Source organism: Besnoitia besnoiti, chromosome III (genome assembly GCF_002563875.1).
Source record: "Besnoitia besnoiti strain Bb-Ger1 chromosome III, whole genome shotgun sequence".
Taxonomy (NCBI): domain Eukaryota; phylum Apicomplexa; class Conoidasida; order Eucoccidiorida; family Sarcocystidae; genus Besnoitia; species Besnoitia besnoiti.
The window spans coordinates 1,893,305-1,914,662 of NC_042358.1; the positions used below are offsets into that span (position 1 = coordinate 1,893,305).

At 62.7% G+C, this 21,358-nt stretch overlaps 1 protein-coding gene across 1 annotated transcript; it reads right to left on the minus strand.

Moving 5' to 3' along the window:
- Positions 1–644: 644 nt before the first annotated feature.
- On the minus strand, positions 645–18,090 carry BESB_045830 (uncharacterized protein; the record flags this gene model as incomplete). The annotated part of the gene is made up of 7 exons (XM_029363034.1): positions 645–842; positions 1,445–1,516; positions 2,084–3,229; positions 3,656–4,252; positions 4,715–5,633; positions 6,063–11,554; positions 11,617–18,090. 7 exons carry the CDS (start codon positions 18,088–18,090, stop codon positions 645–647), a joined length of 14,898 nt encoding a protein of 4,965 aa, XP_029220400.1.
- Positions 18,091–21,358: the final 3,268 nt, after the last annotated feature.

Here is a 21,358-nt window from a genome sequence, read left to right on the forward strand (position 1 = left end):
CCTACCTCGACAGAGGCTTCGATACCCGCGTGGGACTGTGCGTGTGAGTGGACGGACTGAAGCACGTGCGCTGGCGCTCCCCAGATGTCCCAAAGAGGTCACCCGCTCGACCGATGGCGGCCGAGCGGGTGACCCTAGACGCTTTCCTCGCCCAGGCGTTTCAGCGAAACCGACAACCGCGCCATCGCCAGAGGGGCTGGAAAAGAAGAAAGTGTTCAGCCTCCTGAAGGACGCTTCGGCTGCCTCCAAAATGCGGAGAATTTAAACGCGCTTGCCACGAATCGCACAGAAAAAAATCGACACCGGCCCCACAGGCGGAACTCGCCCTTCTAGTTCAACACACTACACTTCATTCTGATTCACATGCATGCCTGCAGACAGAATATGCATGCATATATAACATACACATATTTCATAGATGCATATATCCTTAGATGTACTATATCTCCTCATGATACAGGGACGCTTACAACACGGAACCGCGGAGGATGCATTGTCACCCTCGACGCGAGGCGAGCGCGGACTGACTTCAAGTCTGCTAAAAAGCAGATGCGCGCTCTTGCTCGTCCCGGTTTTCTCTCATTCTTCCTCTATTCCTTGCTCCACCTGAGAGCTTACGAGTGCACCGTGATGTCGCCTCTTTTTTAGTTCGAGGAAGGTTTCTTCTTTGAAGGCTTCTGCTTCGTCCGCTGAATGAGAATATGCTTCTGATTTTCCTGCTGCCGGAGCAAATTCGCGAGCTGGTCCTGGAGCGCCTCCTGCTGCTTCAATTCCTCCTCCACATGCAAAAGATGAGTTCTCTCCTCTTCCACACGGACGAGATCGTTGAGAAGCGCGCGATGCTGAAGACGAACACATGAACAAAACGAAGAGGAGTAAAAAGGAAACTGGAAAAACTGAGCACCAAAACCTAACGGAAGACATATGTATACGCAGCCCAGCCCTCCACAAGATGAAAAGACAGGTCAAGCATCGTGTGCAAGAGAAAAAACACGACGGGAACGACGCGGCGAATACGAGAGAGCCGAGCACGACAGGAACGACACGAAACGACGCCTGAAAAGCAGGACCGCATGAAAACAAGGAAGTTGCGGAAAGAGAGATGCAAAAAAAAAAGAGGAGAGGAATGGAGGGAAATAAAAACGGCTGAGGGGCAACACGAACGAAATATAGGCGAAATTCTGGCAGGGAATACACGCAGGCGCAACGACGGCGAACCAACCGAATGCGTCAGACACCCCGAAAAGCGAAGAGACAATGGGCGAAGTGGATAGCTCAAAAGACGGTGAAGAGAATGAAAAAAACGAGACTAGGAGGGGCGGCCCGGCGTGGAAGCAGAGAGCGGCTAGGCAGAAACAGAAGGCAGAAACAGAACGCTGACCCCACACTCAAGCGAACAAGCATGCCGAACTTCCGAAATTCGGGTTTTTGGCGTCTCTCTCACCTGGAGAAGGAGTCGGTAGACGCCAAGCAGACGAGCGACCTGAGGGGGCAGGCTGTGGAGTTGTTGCGAATGCTGAAGACGAAGAAAAGTAGAATAATTCAGATATGCATGAGCACAGAGCCGTTGACATCCGGATCCTTATCCGCAGGCAAACGTGCCGACGCCGGAATGAATCGCCAGACACACATGCGTAGATACTGAAATTTGCCTTAAAAACTACTGAGGAGCGGCCACGCGAGAGGTCCTCAGCACACGCAGAAGAAACGACTGGCTTTTGTTTACATGGTGTACCCCACGCAAGCGATACAAACACACTGCACACACGAAGAGCATGCGCACAGATGCTGCTGCATTGTATTGCCTGGCGGACACTCTGCAACGCTGAAAAAAAAACACTGAAAAAAAAAATATATATATATAAACATAGTCAGCCGCAGAATCGGAGACGGGGGAGCGAACACCACCTCGCAGGGGCAGACACACACAAACACATGCGCCAAGAAACCTACAAAGAGGCAGTGAAGCAACGGTCCGGAAGGCGAAGCTGCTCACACGAAATGTTGCACGGCTTCCCAGAAGTGACACACGCACTCGGCTTTTTCGCAGTTCTCTCCCAGCCTTGTGCGGCCTTTCTCTCACCTCGAGACAGAAGATAACGGCGCGACAGTCCTCAGCTGTGCCCCACGAGACATGCGCGGCCCTTTGATAGGCACAGAGCGGGTGAAATACTTTTTCGCAGAAGTGTGGGCGCTTTCTGCGTCCCTCGCTGTTTTTCCCCTCGAGGAGCTCCCTCAGAGACGCGAGATGCGCGCTGTCCAACGCGCCCTCTGGGTCTCCGTCGGCGGCGGTCGTCGACTGTCGCTCGGCGTGGGGTCCCGTGAACGACGGAAGGAGCGCCGCCGGTCTCACCTCGCCGTTGCGAGCCAAGGAGGCACACAGTGGAGCGAGCTCGGTGAGGGTCGTCGCAGAAAACGCCTCGTCGTCCCTCTCGCGCTTGCGCTGTGTCTCGGGGTAGCAGAAGCCGCAGCGCAGAAGCAGACCTCCGAGGCGGCCGCAGAAGGAGCAGGACTGGCCCAACTCGTGCATGAGCGTGACAACTGCGTCTCTTTCTCTCTGCGACAGAACGCTGGCTTTGGCGTTCTCTGCGTCCTGCGGCTCGCCGCTCCGCTGCTTCAGACCGTCCGCCGCGCGCTCGGGCTTCACAGCGCTGCTCGCTACGCCTGCGGCGTGCAGAGACCTCGAGGCAGGAAGTCTGCTGCCCGCTGCTTCCCGCTTCACCGGCAGCGAAGCAGCGCCTGCTTCGCGCTTCACTGAAGTCCAGGCCGCCTGCCTCAGGGCAGCTCCGCCGCTCAGCGCGAGCCTGCGAATAGCTCGCCGCTTCTCCTCGCCCTCGCCCTCTCCCGCTCCCTCCTGCTTCGGGCAACCCTCGCGTACCGCGCGCCGAGTCGCAGCAGCGACTAGAAAGGAGAGGAGGACCTCTGTCCTCGCCTTCAAGGCGGCCGCGAGGAGATCGACGCCCCACACTGGAGACAGCTCCCGCGTGCGCGAGATCTTCACAGGCGGGAAAGGCGCCAGCAGCGCGCAGAACATGTGTACGTAGAGCGGCCGCTTCCAGCGACCCAGTAGAGGCTTCGACCCTAGAGACTCGGATGCCCCCGAGAGCGTGGAAAAGACATCTGCAGACGCGCTCGAAGAGGCAACCGCGCGCCGCCAGGCAGCTGCAGAGTCCAGAGGCTGGATCGCCTTCAAGGCGCCCCCTCGCCGCGGACACAGCAGACATGCGACCTGCATCCAAGCGACGCAAAGCCACGCGCCAACAGCAAAGGAAATGTGGGGAGGACTCTCCGAATACGCAGCTATATGTGACTCCGCTGGGAATAACCTCGAATCTCCACAAGCGTGGACGAACGCAGACACACACGCACTCCGGTATCCTGTAGAAACCGAGCGTCGAGGGAGCTGGTGACCCTCAAGGTGAACTGTAACTAGATATCATCGGCGAGTCTCGCGTACGCTTTTAAGCCGGTCTCTACGCCTCGCGTGAGCCATATTCATGCATATACCTCCACATGCATGCAGGCCAGTATATGTTACAAAATAGGACAAGCACGCAGGCACTTCTCTCAGGCGGGAGAAAGAGGGCAAGTGAAAGACTACAGCCTAGTTCGACGCAGCATGCATACTGCGCCTTGCGTGTTGCGTTCTTCTTACCTTGTGAGGGTTCGAGCCCCACGCGCAAACATCGCAGAGGAAGGTGCCGACAACGGCCGCCTGGTCAGATTTCCTGCCTTGCTTTTCCACCTCGTTTTTGCACTTGTCAGGCTGTTCGCTGCCCCGGTCTTCGGCTTTTTCACCCGCTTCTTGCTCGGCTTGTAGGTGCTTCTCGCCCTCGTTCCCCACGCCCGCGGGGCCCGAGAGGCAGCCTTGAGATCTCCCCTCGCTGGCGTCGTCTTCCACGGAACCCTGGGGGGCGGATGAGCTTGCAGCAGCTTGCAGAGCGGAAGAGTGAGGAGGAGAAGAAAGCGACGCGCGAGCCTCTTTCTTCGCAAAAGCCGAAAGCCGAAAGCCTCGTCCGCCATAGCAGCCGCGATGCACGCAGACGCCGCAGCCGCGGCAGAGAAACAAAGCCTTGGATACGCTGCCTTTCCCGCTTTTCGCAGTCCGAGGAAGGACAACAGTCTGCTCGTCTGCATCTCCTCGCCAGGCCAGACGCCGGAGGAAACCTTCGCTCGCTCTATTTTCTGTCGCACCGGGCTCTCTTTCGGCTTCGCCCTCTTCACTGAGCACGCTGTGGGACGTCTCCTCGGTCTGAAAAGACGGCGGAAAACGACAGACACAGGAATAGACGACGACGCGCACAGGAAGGAAAGTGAGTCCGAAGACGGCGAAGATCACACGAACTTAAATGAGAAGCGCCTGAGACCACCGCGAAAGAGAGCTCACAAAACCTCACAGAAACAGCGCCACTGGCACGCGATTCCAGAGAAAACACGAGAAACGCATCTGAGAACAGTGGCAAGGAAACGTGCGGAGAGGACTGCAGCCGTTTCAAGCGCCTTTGCGGGCTCCCATTCACAGTCAGACTCCGATAGAGAAGCCAAACCCGCGAGCGCGTTACAGGATCACACGGATCGCAGACGTTAACTGCGAGCGCAGACGAGACGGTGGACGGTCGCACGTCGAAAGGGGATCGCCACGTTAACAATGGCGTCTGCGAAAAAGCGAGAGAAAAGACTGAGACCGCCCGAGGTCCCTCCACCCGGATCTTACCTCGAGGCAGACTACACAGACGCCCGGCGGATAGCGGTCGAGAGGCAGTGGCTCAACTTGGTCCTCTTCTTCGCATTGGTCTCCGTCTGCCGACCCTTCGGACCCCCTGACACTCTTTCCTCCTTGCTCGCCTGCCGGATACAGGACGCCAGTTGACCCGTCTGCGGCGCGCGCGTCGGGCGCTTCGCCCACAAGTCCCCCGCTGCTGCGCTCGGCCTTCACGTGCCCACTGTGGCAGGCGACGTCGGTCTCCTCGCCGCGCACGCCGAGCAGTTGGTGCTCTTCGGCGCTCGCGGGCGCGAAGCCGACACCGTCGCCCTGGGCGGGGAGGGAGCCTACAGCGCCGGAAGCGGCCTCTTCGAAGGGGGGTGCGGCGCCCCCGAACGCAGGCAGGAACTCGCCGTTGGGGCCGCAGCCGCCGGCGCCGGGTCTGGGACTCGCAGCCGCGTGCGGGAGGAACTGCATGCCGGCGGTCCCCGCGGCGCGGAAGACCGAAGCAAAGGGCGACGCGCCCAGTGCGCCAGCCCCCGCCCCGCCTTTGCGGCGCTTCTTGCTGACGCTCCCGGATTTCCGCCCCTTAACTCCGCCTGTCTTCTTCCCGCCCTCCAGCAGCGGGAAGTCGTCCTCGCACAAGGCGCCTCCGGAGAGACTCAGGGCCTGTACCCCCGCCGCGGGCGCGCCACTCTGCAGGAACGGAAGCGCAGGCGACGCGAGGCGCTCGCTCGCGGAGAGCGCAGCGAAGGAGAGAGCGGGCGACGCAGAGGAGAGGTACGGGGAGGGCGAGGAGGCCCCGGCGGCTGGCGAGAGAGAGAGCGGCGCTTCGGGCTTCGCGAGAAGCATCGGGCGGTACGGAAACGCCTCGGTCGCCTGCGAGAGCGAGAGACGCAGGAGGCGGTAGTGCATCTGTTCAGCTTGGTCCCTGAAAAAAGAAAACAGACAAGAAGGCAGAACTGGATGCAGGCCTTCGGACGAGAAAAAAGCTGCCACTTTCCGGCGCACGACAGGTGTGATACGTTGTGCGCCGGGGATGAGATGGAACCCGACAAAAATAGAAAAGCAGTACACGCCACGCAGGCGCACGAGAGCACCAGTTCGCTTCACATCCGCATGCACTGAGCCGAGTGTGTGGAACGAGCAACTGCGTGTGCTGGCGCCGCGCAGCACAAAAGAACCGCGGCCGGATCTGTCAGCCGGGCTACTCTTCTCTTGGCTGGTTCGCTGCTCGCACACACTGTCGGCTACTCTGTCAGCTACAGTATACACGCGCGAGGCTTCCTAAACTCGACTCGAGTTCTTATGTGTTTCCTGGCTGGTGCAGCAAGCACAGAAAGCCTCCGCGTCGACGCACCGTCCACGCGCGTGAGGCGCAAGGAAGGCATGCCCCGGACACCAGACATGCACGACGAGGCGCTTCATGAGGAAGTCATCCCAGAGAGGGCCCCAGCGGCTTATGCGCCTTTCCCGTCTTCTCGTGTGCTTCGCGTCTTCTCCGCATCGACTTCGCCGACGACCGCCCTTCCCGCCGAAAGCCTCCCCCTCAGTCCGCCGCCTTTCGTCGAGGTCGGAGCCGCTCTTCCCGTGCGCTTCAGACAGCGACGACGGCACGCAGAGGTTATGCTCGAGAAGAGGAAGGGAGCTCGCGCAGCCTGGCGCTCCATCGAATGCTCCCTCCGCCTCGGCCGCGCCTTCGCGGGCGTTCCTCCGGCCCCTCCGAGCAAGCGAGGCGAGCGCGAGCGTCGCAGAGGGGAGAGACGAGGAAAGCCACGCAACCTCTTCTTCCTCCTCCTCAGAAGAATCTGGATCTGACACGTCGTCGAACAGGTCCGCAGAGGACAGCCCCGACCCGCCACCGGACAACAGGAGAGCCTCAGCACCCCGCAGGTGCCCCAGGTTCCTCAGCCACTCCCTCTCTGTCTTTGCGCCTTCCTCGCCGCGTTGCCCGTCCTTCGCTGCTCCGGGCGCTACCGCCGCGGAAAAGGCCGAGGCTTCTTCCGCTTGCGCGTTCGCCTTCTCGACACTTCGTCGGCGTCTGCGATCCTCAGGGCTGTTGCCGGCGCTGTCTCGCCTCTTTGCCTTCCCGGGCGCGCTTCGCCCTCTTTTCCCTCTTTCGCAGGCGTCTCCTGAGGCCCCCGCCCCGCCAGCCCCGTGGCAACCTCTCTGACGACCCGCTGCGAAGTCCCGCAGGGCGCGAGTCCGCGGCGAAGGCGCCAGGGCTGTCTGGACCGGAAAGGCGTTCAGCCACGCACAGAGCGGGTGGAAGTAGCCGTCCACGCACGCCCTGCATGCGCAGCGCTTCAAAAATCCCTCACTCATGCCGCACACCAGACAGCTTGGCCTCTGCAGAACTGGGACCCTGCCTCGCGGCGGCGACAGCGGAGGACGGTGCTTAGTAGGCGAGAGGGCGAAAAGCGGAGAAAACGTCGACAGACTCGACCTGTTGGGGGAGTGTCTCGGCGACAAAGCGGCCTCGCCGAGCGCTGTCCCCGAAGGCGTCCTCGGGAGCGCGTCGGGATCGGTGCCACCCAGCAGCGAAAAAGGCGCCGCGGGGGCGGGAGGAGGAACAACAGGCCCCCCCCCACCGCTGCGTGCAAGCCCCGCCAGATCCTTGAGAGAGGATATCACTCTTCTTTCGCCTTCCTCTCTTCCGTCGTCACTGCTGTTGCGCCGTCTTCCCGGCGAGCCGCCGACATTCGTTCGCGATCTCTTGTGTCCGCCTGTCTCTCCCACCGCGCCTTCGTCCGCTCGAGACTCCAATGCTGACCGCGACCCGTCGCAGGGCTCCCTAACCGCAAGGCGCTCGGCCTCTTCGCGCCTTCGCTTGCGATCTTCACCCTCGTCGCTCCGCAGCACTTCGACGAGCTCTGCGCCGGAGGCGTGCACCCAGCAGCGCCGCAGAAACCGGCCTTCCTCGCGCTTCTTGAGGCGACGAAGCCCCGACAAGTCCCACGGCTCCAGGCACTCTGTGTCTAGGCAGCGCGTGTAGGGCATCATCCACAGTGCGCACATCACGTGCACCATGTCTCCGCGATCTACCCGTCTCCACTCGTCGCGCGCGAACGAGGACTCCGCAGACTGGAGCGGCGCCGCGCAGGAGGCCACCGAAGACGCGAGCGCATCAACGGGAGCTTCGCAGTCGTCGCGCGAACTCCGCGGGGACCGGTCGCTCTCGTCGCCTCGTGGTCGGGCGACGAGAGGCCCTTCACCCGGGTCCTGGGGCGCCACCGCAGCGCCCGAGGTCCCAGAAGCCTTTTTCTCCTTCTCCTCGCGCTTCTCTCGCGCAGCTCGCGATCCCCTCGCAGCGGAAGCTCCAGCTCCTGCGCTCGCCCGCCTTTTCTTCTCCGTCGTCTTCTTTCCTTCATCGCCGCGCTCTTCCTGCTGCTCATCGGCTTCCTCCGCAGCCAGGTCTCGTCGCCCGAGTCCACCGGCGGAGACGCTCCGAGCTGTCCCTGGCTCTGCGGTAGCTCTCCCCCCCGGCTCCTCCTCCTCCACGCCGCCTGTCTCGCTTTTCGGCAGCGGCCGGCGCGCGGTCTGCGCTCGCGAAGCCCGAGGGCGAGTGCGTTCGAAGAAGACAGCTGACTTCAGGGCGCCGCCGGCGCGGCCGCAGATGCAGCAAACCGCGGAGGCACATGAGAAATTCTGTCTCTGCTGCTGCAGGCCAAAGAGTCGCTTCTCCTTTTCGCAGCGCGAGCAGAGCCAGTCGTCGCCGCCACCCGCGGCGATCGACGCCGCCACCACGTTCGGCGACGGGGCGCTGGCGCGCTGCTGAAGAGGGACTCCGGAGACACCCGGCGCCGCGCTGGTCTGAGGCGCCGCGGTGGCTCCCGCACCGTCTCGTCTGTTCTGCTGAGACCCGCCCTCCGCAAGTTGAACGAGGCCAGACGAAGAGGCGGCGGAGGACGCCAGCGCGCCGGCGCGCGGAGAGGCGTTTGAGAGCGGCGAGCAACACACGGCGTAGCAGTACCGGTGGACGGTCACCTTGCAGCAGGTGCAGTGAAGCAGCCGATTGATGTGGTCTTGCGCGGCAGTCCAGCAGACGGAGCAGTACGCGGAGGGCGGCGCAGAGAGGTCGGACGCGGGGCTCGATCGGGAGTGCGAGTCTCCAGCGCGTCCCCCCGGCGACCCCGTGGCTGCAGCATCCTCCCCTCGCGCGCTGGGCGAGGAGCCCAGCATGCGCCGCGCTAGCGGCGAGGGCGAGGAAGACCGATCGTCTTCTTCACCGCCGCTAGAGGCCACGCGGCGGTCCGAAGCGTTCGCCGAGCGACTACTGCCCTCGCGCCCGCCGTGCCTGTCGGTTTTTTCCGTCGGCGGCAACGAAGACAGCGAGGCCGCTCCGCCGCCGCAGACCACGGAGCAGCCGCGTCGACCGCAAGGCGCGACACAGCGCCCGTCAGCCAACGCCCCAGGCAACAGTGAGACGCGGGAGACTCTGTCCCCTGCCGCTGGCGCGTGGGCAGCCGTCGGAACTCGCCTTCCCCGAGACGAAGGCGACGCCTGCGACGCGGAAACGTCACGTCCGCACGCTGAGTACGCGTTCGTCTCCCCCGCCGGGTCGCTCTCGGGCCGCCCGAGCCGCAGGGACGACGCGCAGGCCAAACAGCAGGAGCCCTGACAGCCGGTGCCGCAGTAGTCCCGGTAGCCTCGCCGCACGGCGTCGATGAGAGCCGCCCACCGTAGACGCGTGAAGTAGAGGCGGAGAACAAGCTGCTGGTCTTCCACGCGGTCGGCGACCCGCGCGGGACAGTACAGTACTTCCTTCTCGACTCTGTCCAGGAGTGCTGCTTTGTGGACCGCCAGCTGTCTCTGCAGCAGCGCCGCCGCGATGAAGGTCGAGACGTAGTTGCTCTCGACCAGCAGCTCGTCGGCGTCGTCGTCTCCGTCGCTCCGCTCCTCTGCCGCCCACGCGTCCCTTTTGCGCTTGCGGGCAGCATCAGACAGAGAAGACGCGGCGAGGGCGTAGGCCCGCAGGCCCCGGCTCATGTCGCACACCACGCGAGACACGTGCCGCTCAAAGAGATCGGAGTCGAACAAAAGGCGCGCGCCCTCTTCCTCCAGCCGCTGCGCGCCTCCGAGCACAAGGGAAGATGAGGCCAGCGCCGGGGCGAGAGCGGAGAAACGAATTGGAGACGACGCGCTGTCCATACACTGAAGTGCAGCAGCACCCGCGAGAGCTGCGGCAACCGCAGAGGAGGGAAGGAGAAGCGACATGGTGCCAGCGGGAGTGAGGAGAGGAACCAAACTGCCTCGCTGACGCGCCGGAAGCGCGGACGAAGTCGCGGCCGAGACAGAGGACCTTCGCAGCGAAACAAGAAGCTGCTTAGAATCAGCTTTCTCTCCCGAGGCGATGAGAGCCTCACCTGAACCCGAACCTGCTGCAGACGATGTAACTGGGCGAGGCGCGGACGCGCAGGGCGAATGAGCAACAGCGAGCGTGCCAAAGTTCCCTTCGGCCGCGGCGAAGGAGCACGACAGGCCAGAGAGCGACAATGCCTCCGATGTCGAAGAAAGGACCGATGATTGCGCATCATTTCCTGCGCCTTGCTCTGCTGCACAGAAACCCAACCGAGAAGACTCTTCGCTTGACGCCGTTTTCTGCGAACCGCGCAGATTTCTCTGAGCTTCGGCGCCCGCCGCGGTCGCGGCTTCGCGTTTTTCCTTGCCCGCGTCCTCTTTCGCCTCGACTCGGGCTTGCTCTTGCTCACGCATCATTCCCACTGTTGCGTACATGCATCCGAAATCGACGTTCAAGGCCGTAGGCGAGAGTCGAGATGACGCCGAACCCGTGGGCTCCGCTCGGCTGGCGCGGTCGAGGGACGCGAGGGGAGAAAGCGCAGAGAAGCTTTCCTCGATGGATGACGCGCGCGAGGGAAGGGTAGAGGGGGAGTAAGATACGAGAGAGACGGAGAGCGGACGCAATTTGAGGAAAGCAGCTTGGTAAGGCGCAAGAGGCAGAACTTCGTCGAGGACGACTGTTTCCGGCCTCTGCGCTACTTTCGCGCCCTCTCTCGTTTCCTTGCCCTCCGCACATTCCGTCAGCGGCTGAACTCCGTGCGCTTCACCATCACAGCTGGCGTTTCGCTGCGCGACTTCCACGGGGAGTTGGCTCTCGCCTTTTTCTGTCACATCGACGATCCTGTCCTCTTCTGGCTTCATTCCGTCGATTTCGCCTCCGGTCTCTTCTTCCTCTTCGGTTTTCAGCAGGTGTTCGTAGAAACCCAGCAGCTTTTCCACCTGCATCGAGAGAGCCGACGACGACAGCGACGCGAGCGGCGGCGCGTTTTTGCCCTTGTCTCCCGCAGCCGCCGCGGCCGCAGCGGTTGCCGAGGAAGGAAGGAGAGCGGGCAGCGAGGAGGACGCAAGGACAGACAGGTAGCCTCTATATTGCTGGATGAGTTCTCGCTCTTGCTCCCTTCTCCGCGCTGCCTCCTCCCGCGAGACGGGTGCTACCTTCAAGGACGCGTACGCCTGCACGCCACCGAAGTCTAGAAGCGTCAAAACGAACTCCTTCCTTTTCTCCCTCTCCTCGCTTCGCTTCCCGTCTTCCCCCTCTTCAGCCGCCTCAGACGCGGTCGACAAGAGGGCAGCCGAAGAATCCCCCTCCGCTTCACCCTCTGCCGCCGCGCCTGTCTCCTCGTCCCGCCGCCGCTTCGCCTCCAGGCCCCTGTGCGCAGGGGGGGGGGTGAAATCCCGCGCGCGGGGCCGCCTTGTGGCGACTTGGGAGGCGCGCTCGCCGTGTTGCCGCCGGCGGACGCTTGAAACTTCCAGCTCTCGCTTTTGCGGCATTTTGAACCGCCTTCTTCGCCGCCACCTTCGCTCCTCCCCCCGCGCCCGGCGCCGTCGCCTCTGCAGGAAGACCGCCCTCGCCTCAATTCGAAAGAAGACGCGGGAGAGGACGAGCGACGCACGCGCAAGTCCTCGCGGTCGCGTCCGCCGTCTTCGCCGGCAGGCCACGCGCCCGCCCCAGCCGCCCCAGCCGCTCGCCGCCCGCGCCGCCCTCTGCCTGCAGAGCCTCCAGCTTTCCCGGCTAAAGTCGCGGAGGCAGCTGAAGACGCAAACGACATAGGAGGCGACGCAGGCGGGCTCGGTCTTCCGCTGCGCGGCTCGGAGGAGTCTTGTTCGGTGCCTGCGGACGCTGCAGCGGAGTCGTCTTCGTCTGCAGTCAGATTCGAAGACGCACACCCTTCCTTCGCCAAGCTAGCGCTGCTGTTGCGCCGACTCAGCGGCCGCGCAGCCGCCTTCTCTCGCCGTTCCTGCGTCTCGTCCCTTCGGCCGTCGGAGCCCCGACGGCCGCGACCCCTCTCGGGCTCCGCGGCGTCGGCTGCCGACTCTGCCGCGGCCGCAAACGAAACTGTGGGTCTCGCCGCGCCGCCCGGCTGGGCAGGCGACCCTGAAGAAGCGGGCAAGGCCGCCGCCGCGGCGAATCGGCAGTTCGCCGCAACGGGAGCATCTCCTCCGCCTGCGAGCGCGAGGGTCCGCGCGCGCCGCGGAGGCAGCAGAGGGAATCTCGGCGCCGCCTCGGCGTCTCTGTCGTTCTCCGACCACGCGTTGGCGCGCACACAGACGCGGAAGTAAAGGGGCACGAGGAACCGCTCGAAAAAACCGAAGTCCTCCGTCGGCGGAAAACTCCCCGGCCACTGCAGCTGCACACTCAGCGGCGGCGGAGGCCCTCCACTGGCTCCAGCGACCTGCGCGCGAAAGAGAGCCGCAAATGAGGGAAGGGTGAGCGCATGCGGAGCCGGGGAAGACACGGACGGCGACGCTGCAGGAGCGCGGGGGCCCGGAAAGCTCGAGGACGCAAACGAAGGCGAGGAGACCTGCGAGGTACTCGAGACACTCGACGCGCGCATCTGCGCAGCAGGCGAGACGAAACATGGACGCAAAGCAGCGCTAGAGGAGGACGAGGAGGCGAGCGGGAAGGAGTCTGCGTCAGCCCAACTCGCGCGTCCCGCAGTCTCCGCTGCGGTCAGTTGGGGGGACAAGAGCGACACGGCAGGGCTGTAGCCGCCTTCGGCGTAGAGCCCACACGCCCGCCCGCGCGCGCGGCCTCCACCGACCGCGTCGAGAGACGACACCGAAGAGAGGACGGGGGCAGCAGGGCCTGCGAAGGACGACGCGTGAGACGCAGACGTGTGCGGCGAGAGAGCGTTGGATGACGGGGTGAGGAGAGACGAAGAGCAGGACCCGAGAGACAGAGAGTGTGGGGTGGCGGCTGGCGCCGGGGAGACAGGCGCTGGGGGAGCGACGAAGGAGGGCAATCCGTCGACGTCTGTGTCGAGGAGAGCGTGGCAGAGATGCTCGCTCGCGAGGACAGTTTTGCTGCGGTCTGCGGGAGGCACGAGTCGCAAGAGTTGGGAAGAGAAGGCGCCAAAGACAACGCGCTTGAACCGCACATCGAAGCGCTGCCACTGGAGCGTCGTCCCCCGAGTCGCTGCAGCGTGCACGTTTGTGTTGCCCGCTGCGCCCACGTCTGGAAGCGCCCCGCCGCCCTCGCTCGCCGCCCGCGACGCGGACGCGGACCCGCGCGAGGCCGGAAGCTCGCCAGAAGAGCCCGAACGCGACTGAGACCAGACTGGGAGAGACGGAGAGTATCCGAGTGCAGAGGCGGCAGAAAAGGGCGAGGACGGCACGAAAGGCGAAGGTGGAAGAGACGGCGAGCTCCCCGGCGGGTGAAAGAGAGTCCCGGAAGGCGTGCCGCCGCCGGACACCCAGGGCTCTGTCGGAGGGAAAGCCGCCTCTTTGTGGCCTTCTCGTTTCGGCCCCCCCTGGATCCATGGACTGTCACGGGCACTGTCTGGGGCCCCTTCTGGCGCCTCACGGCTGCTGGCCGCATCGCCGCTTCCTTCTCCCTTCGCGTCGCGCTCGCCGAGCTGTCCTTCCGGCGCCTTTTCGTGCTGGGAAGCCTCTCTCTCCTCGCGCTGGGCTTCGTTCCGAGGCGTCACGGTCCCGTCCAAGTCGGCGTCGCCTGCGCCGCCCGCTGCTGGCTTTCTCCAGTCAGCCAACTGCAGTTCTGCATGCGTCGGCTGTGGCCCCGTGCGCTCTACCGACGAGGCAAGTCGCAGGCGTCTCGTCTGTTCATCGAAGGCGCTCTGCTCCACCTGGGAAAAGAGACGCTTGCGCTTCAGCGAAGCCACGAGGCGCCGGCAGAGTGTGGGAAGCACCGCAGCCCGCGCGCGCGCGAAAGAGACGGGGTCGGCGTGGGAATCGCAAAACACTGCTCGCCAAATATGGGCGCCCCACAGCCGCCGCCCTGACGCGCTCCACCCTGGAGAGGACGACGTGAGGCCGGAAAGCCCAGATTTCGCCTTGCCAGTCAGAGCCGACCGAGCGGCACGGGGCGAAGCTGAGCGGCAGCGTCTGCACAGCGCTTCGCCGCCGCCCGTGCCCGCCGCAACGTGCGTCTTCCTTCCGGATTCCCTCCACCTTCTCGTTCCCCTTGCTTCGTTTTTGCTGTCTCCATCCGATCCACTCGCGCGCTCGTCTGCCTCTGACGCGTTTCCTCCGGACCGCTCTGTCTCAGACGGCGCGTAGCCTCCTGCCCGTGCCTCGCTCTCGACCCCGTCGCTCGCCTCCCCTGTCTCGCCACGCAGACTCCTCTTTCTCCTGATGCGCTGTCTCTCGAGGGAGAAAACCTGCCGCCTTCGAAGCGCGGCCGCCCGGCGGCGGCCTTTCTCGCGCGAGTAGAGCATCACGACTTCCTGCACCAGCGCGCCTCTCTCCTGCGCACAAGTCGCGTGAACTCTCGCTCGGCAGCCTGGAGACGCGCAAGGCAGAGGGAATCCACGGACAAGCGGATGCGGTGCAGACGACCCCCGCGAGGAGTCGCCTGCGCGCCAAGCAAGATTCCGGTCGACATCCTCCTTGCTCTCGCTCGCGGCTCTATCCCTGCCCGCCCGCTCTCTCCCTTCGGTCTTCAGCTCGTCGCTGTCGTCGACGGGCGGCGAACCGGCAGGCGCATTCAGCCCTGCTGAGCGACTCGAGGCTTCGCCAGGTGCCTCGCGGGGTACCTGCCGACCCTGCGAGGGAGACGCGTGGCGAATCAGAGCAGGGGAGAGCGCGCGGGGGCAGTTGTCGGCGCGAGCGTCTGCGCGTGGCTCGCCGCGCGAAGGACAGCACGTGGCGAAAGTGACGCCAGCGGCGCACAGAGAACATGACCAGTTGTTCAGCCCTGAGAGCAGCAACAGCTCCGAGATGCGCCCCTGCGAAGGCCACTGAGAAAACGCGGAGGAGGCGTGCGAGCCTGCGAGCGCGGACTGCAAACTCGCCGACTTCTCTTCGCGCTTTGCCTCTGACTCTTCTGCTCGACCTCTGAGCGGCGACGCAGGCCTGAGAGACGCTTCGTCGCGCGAGTCCTTCTCCGCCTCTCGCGGCCGCGACGGGTCTCCCTGCGCCCCGTTCTCTGCGTGCTTGGCGCCTTCGCCGCGCGGCGGCTTCTCCGTCGCCTCAGCGGCCGCAGGCGAACCAGACGCGTTCGCAGAGGCAAGGCCAGCGGAAGCGCGAGACGAGGAGGAGGCAGATGCAGCCGCGGAAGGCGACGGAGCTGAGGAGGAGGCAGAAGACGACGAAGCAAGAGACAGTGAGGAAGACGACCGAGAGGACAAACAAGGAGGACGGGCAGTGGCGGCACCCCCCGGACCGTGCAGGATCCTCCGGATGCGACCTTTCTTCTCGAGAAAGTCTGCGAGAGGGTCGAAGGAAATCTGTGCCTTCGTGTAGATGGCGCACGCGCTGTGGACGGGCATGCCCAGCGCGGCGCTCCTTTCGTCTCTCTGAAGATCTTCGAAGAATCCTCCGCCGCGTCCGCACAGGACACACCGCAGATCTCGCTCCGGCGCGGTTTTGCAGCCACCGCCACCCAGTCTCGTAGGCGAACTCCATGGCAGAGTCGAAGACCAAGCAGGCGACGACGGCGCCGGCGGCGACATCGCCGCGCCTGCCGAGGGAGGCGCGCCGTTTTCGGCCTCCACATTTGCATTCGCATCGGACCGCGACCCGCTTGCGCCGCAGACCACGGAAGACGAGGCAGGCGCAGATCCGCAGGGGCGCCGCAACGCGCTTTCGACGCCTCCTCCGAGCTCGCCGAGCGTCTCCGGGGGGGGGCGGCTGTCGCGACGCTGGGAACCGGCCTCTGTCTCGTCTCCTCGCTCTCCCTTTAAACCGTTTCCGGCTCTCTCCTCTTCTTGGAACGCGTGGAACGCGCATCCGCTACACTCTACGAAGCTCAACAGTCTACGCCGTCGCCGCGACGCGATCTCCATCGCTCCGTTCGATCGCCCTGCAGGCTCACGTGGGCTGCAAAAGAGTTCCATGACAAACTGAGAGAACGACAAGCGCCCGCCTGAGAGGTCGCTTTCCATTCCTCTCTCTTCATTCAGAGGCGCTGCCAAATCGCGCGCAACGTCTCTACCGGTTTGTGGTTCCTGCCCTCGTTTGCCTTCCGCGCCGCCGATGTCGTTCGCAAGGCACCCGGCGCCGCCCCTCTGCCCTTGCCCTTCGAGGTTCGTCCTTTTCGCCCGATGGCCTTCTTCCACCGCGTCTTTCTCCGGTTCTTCGTCTCCTCGAGCTGCCTCCGGTTTTGCCGGCCGTCCGGCTTCCTCTCCACCCTCGCAGTCGCCGCCCGTCACTTCCGCTTCTCGTTGATAAGCCGCGTACGCGAGGCGGAGGAGGTGCGAAGGTAGGCAACAGAGATGCGCCGCCATATAGCAAATCCGACAGAATACGACGGGGTTGTCGTTCGTTTGCTTCGCAGTCCTGCCCTGCTGACCGCAAATCGTGCACAACGCGGAAAGCGCCTTCGTCCGCAGGACGCCGTTAGGCTGCTGGACGCGCCGCTCCCGTTTCGTCGGCGCGTCTCTCCGGAACTGCTGGGCTCCTCCGGCATTTGGGAGTTTTCTCGAACCCGCGATTCCGCCGTCCCGCGGTGCTCCTTCGGAGACCTCGCCGTGCACCTGCATACCGTTTGCCCTAGGCTTTGCCGCAGCCGCGGCTTCCACGATTCCTCGGTCTTCGGCGCGAAGAGCCGCGCGAGAGGTTGGAGACGCAGCTGCGGGTGCTGCGGGAGAGCCCGAACGAGACTCCGAAGAAGCATGCGGAGCCGAGGCACGCGCCGCGGCGTCGCGCGAGGAGCCCGACGCCGAAGACAGCGAAACGCCGCATGAAGAGGGAGAAAAGACTCGACTGACATCAGCTCCCGCGGCACGCGAGGAGGACGATGGAGAAGGCCTACAGGGCGACGGCGTACGCATGGGCGAAGGAGACGGAGGAGATGACTTAGGACACGCGGGAAGGTGGCGCGCCGCCCCAGTGTCCCCTGAGGCGAGAAGCCACCGCTCGTCCTGCGAGAGAGCGGCGCCGCCAGGAGAAGGCGCCGCGGAAGGAGACGGCGAAGCGAGCGAAGACGATGAGCATGGAGCGCCAGCAGCTAGACGGCACGCGGACGACGCAGCCGCCCGAGGAGAAGCAGGACGCGGAGAAGACGAAGGCTGCGGAGAAGATGAAGGCTGCGGAGAAGATGAAGGCTGAGGGGAGCATCCGCAGGGAGAGCTCGCCGAAGGCGACGCTGTCAGTGGAGAGAACGGCATCGAGGGAGGACCGATCCCCAACGACTGTGGAAGGCCCGGAGGCGTGGGCGGTCGCGGACAGGCGGGCGAGAGGGTCTCCGCCCCGAGGTCGGAAGCGCCGGCAGGCGAGCCCGCCGCCGCGCCGTTCGCGATGCGCTGGGAAACATGGGCAAGCAGAGCAGGAGTGAGAGAAGAAGGAGTCGCGGACGGCGGCGCGAGCGAAGAGACCGCCCCATGGAGAGACGACTCAGGGAAGCTGGCGAGCGGATGCACGGCGCTCGGAGCCGATGCAGACGCGACAGGAGATCCACCAGGGGTCGTAGAGGTTACCCCGGGGTAGGGGTGTCGCTGAAGCACGGGGAGTCTCTGCGGATCGCGTGACTGCTGCTGCAGAAGGCGCAGCATCTGCTGAGAATGCAGGGAGCCGAGAGACGCGGACGACGTGTTAGAAGAGGAGGAGACAGAGGCGCTCCGAGACGCGGACGGTCCGCCCGCATCGCCGCCCGCAGGCGGGTGCGGCGGAGGCGAAGCCATCTTTTCAGGCTCCTTCGCCTCCGCCAGCAGATCGAAAAAGACGACAAGAAAGAAAAAAGGCACCCAGCCGCGGATACTGACAGAGGACGAGGCGCCGCAGGCAAACAAGAAGAGCAAAAGATACACAGAAAGCACAGGAGGCATGCGGACACACGCCGCCTCAGAAGAGGGTGGAAACTCTCGCCTCACTTGGGGCAACCCGCGGCGGAGAGGTGGCGGCAGGACTTGAAGACAAACATGAAGGAGAGCAAAGGGGATGGGGACGGAGGGAGAGCAAGGAGACGACATGCGTGTGCAGCTGGTTGCGTTTACACGCTGATGCATGTGATGCCTCCTGTGACCCCGTCAGGCGCGGAGACGCAGACGTGTGAAAAAAGCGTCGACGACTTGCGGTTCTTGAGTCCCTCTCAGTCTGTTCGACGACCTACGAGAGTAGATTTGTTAATCATCTTCGTCCTGGCGCTTCTCTCTCTCATGTCGCGGATCTCCACGGAGAAAGCAAGCAGCACTGGCTAGCCGTCGCCTGTAAGGCATCCCCACACTTCCCTCTCTCACGATCTCCGAAGAATCCGAGGTGAAGAGAGAGATGCATGTATTTGAAGAAAAACGAGTTAGCACACGTCCTTGTTTGAGCGACGGCAAAGCTCCTCGCTGTGCTTCTCGCCGATTTTACTCCACAGGATGCCGACGAAATCTTCCCTCTCCGTCTCTCTTCGCCTCCGACGGCAGGTGCGTCTCGAGAAGGAAAACCATGAAAACGGAAAACTACGAAAGCAGAGACTGCACGCCGGGAAGCGTCCTCTACAGGTCGGAAGACGGGATGTTTTCGAAAGGAGAAACCCACCTCGGCGAGCTTGTCGGGTCAGTTTCTTTGGGGTGTGTGTACCCTTCAGAGACAAAAAAAAGATGGAGGCCGACCTCAGTGGAAATGTCGGTTCGTCGTGTGAGGCTTCCAATTTTTTCTTTCTCACGCAGCGGCTTCCAGGGCTCCTCGGCACTCGCGCATGCAACGTTGCAAATGGGGCTGCGTTGCAACGGCATCTCATTCCACGGGTTTCTTTTCACCCGAGGGAGACACGGAGAACGGCGAGGGGAGCGTGAAAAGGGAAGCTAAGCACATCAACACATTCCTCGCTTGAGATGGAAAAAGCGAAATCGAAACACGAAAAACGCTGAGTCGCGAGGCGACGAGGAGGAGAGACGGAGGAACGGCGCCAAGCGAGACAGCGCTGCGTGCCCGCGAAGCGCTACCCAGGGAGAAGGCGAAAAGGCGTCGCCTAGCTGAAAAACAACTGCGGGACCGAGCCCCCGCGGTTTTCCCCTGGAGACCGCAATTCACCAAAACGCCTCGCCAGTCGGTTCAGCTCGGGGCTGGGAAGATCGCGTAGCCATGTGTGCGTTCTCGCCTCTCCGCTCTGTCCGCGAGGGAAGTTGATCGTATCTTCTGAGAGCTATATGGGCTCTTCAAGCTTGCCACAGCTAGGAGACGAGGCTGCATCGCGGCGATGCTTATTTTTTTTCACATTTGCTTCCTCTCGCAGAAGCAGCTTGGGCGTCGCGCTCAGCATCTTATCTACGATTGAGTGAAGCGGCGCGATGCATCTCAGAAAAGCCGCACACATGTCGTCGTGGCGTTGAGTGAAATCTGCGCTGCTTGGGCATGAAAGCACTCAGCGATCCCGAACATCTTTGCAAGTAGAGCGATGCATTTCACATCGTGGCGAGAGAGAATCACTCCACGGGCGATCGGAAGCGAGGCCCTGAGCAAGCGCGACTTCCGCTTGTTTGTCTCGGAGACTTGAGTGCATGGCAGATAGCTCTCTCAGCTCGTGGAGTGATGCCCTCAATGAGGATCTTAGCTGATCTTGGGCCTTGTGTCTGTCCTCGGTCACGACAGGCTGACCTGCATCGAAATTGACTACGCGCGCAGGTTGCGAGGCCTCTGAGGTCCCAGACGGCGTTTCGTAGTGTCTGAGGCACCTCGATTTGTGCTTAGCTCGTGCTAGTTGCGCGAATGTTGATGGATCATGTCGACTTACGCATGCGTCAAACCGCCTATGGCGATGGCGATAACGCCTTTTCAAGCCCCTGGAGCCCTCTCGGGCTTGCGATTGCGTCCTGATTCTCCCACGTCACAAAGACGCGCCTGTCGCCAGGTTCGAACGTGCCAAAACAACCTGTTCGAGTACGAGTATATCTATTTACCTACGTAGATAGATAGCACATACCACAGTCCAGAGGTCTATCAGTTGTCGCGGTGCGCAGGCGTAAACACGTGTGTATGTAAGCACTACAATATATCGCTGAAGTGCAAGGGGAAAACAACTCACTCCTCTGCCTCTCCAACGGTTGCCCTGGCGTGACGAACGCACCCAAAAAAGATTGCTGGCAGCTGCGGGGGCGCCGACGACCACAGCAAAGAAAGCGTCAGCCCTCCTCCGTCACCCAATTTTACGACTAAACGCTTGTGTTCCTTGTAGCAGCACCAGCATGCTTCCATGCTTCTCCTGGAACGCGACCTAGACGCAGATGCGGGAGGATGAGAGGCCACGCCATGGTCACTCAACCCCCCTACGACAGCAGGCGGACGCAGTCGCCCAACAGGCAAATGCCAGGAGGGAATGACACGTGCGGAGCTGCCTCTGTCCATGTGTGTGCGCAACTGGTAGCATGCCTACAGCTTCCATTACCAACTGAGACTACCTACCCAGAAACTGCGGCGCTGAAGCTGTTGAAGCATCTTATGACTGACCCACAGTGGGCGGCAGAACTTAAGTCGCAGTATCCGAGAGGCTAGAGATTGCATTAGTCGCTCTGGACAGATGCATGGAGCTGATGGGAACGAGACAGCTTGCAACGGAGGTTCCCCGGCGTCGTGCTCGCACGCCCATACATGCAACTCTACATGAAGCCGAGTTCTTTACACATGCGGAAATCGAGCCAAAAAGACGAGATGAGAAAATTCCTCCAAGAAGTACCGACTGGGAAACATCAGGCATGGTCTGTGCTGTCAATGCAAGAATTGACATATAGATACACACACATCCACACACAAAGTCTTCGTTAACGCCCTCACGCAACTCGGACGACCGGACGGATACTCAAAACTCCTTTTACCTGCTGAGGAAAATTGACAGGAACCAGAAGATGGACGATAAGTCCGGCAGTGAAACCACACAGCCTGGAACGGCTCCCGGCAGCGTGAGCGTACCTCACACTCTCTCACTACACGGGGCCGCTTAGGGCATAGAGCTATGCTCCTACCCTTCGGGTGTGAGTACAAATGCAGAAACACACGTGAGATTCCTGCGGTCTAGATTGGGAAGGCGTTTTTCTCCTGTTTGACGTCGTTCGGCTCTATTTCTGCGGAGCGTATGGTTTTCCCTGGTTTTTGGGAGCATGTGCATGTCGTCTCCATGCTTTCACCCTCGCATCGCCTGCCTCCACCCCTAGATGTGCGAATGCCGCAGTCCCGCGACCCAGTTTGTAGTACACGATCCCTTGGCGCTCACTGCTCTCCTACGAACTCATTGTCGAGTTCGTAAAACTGCGTGAC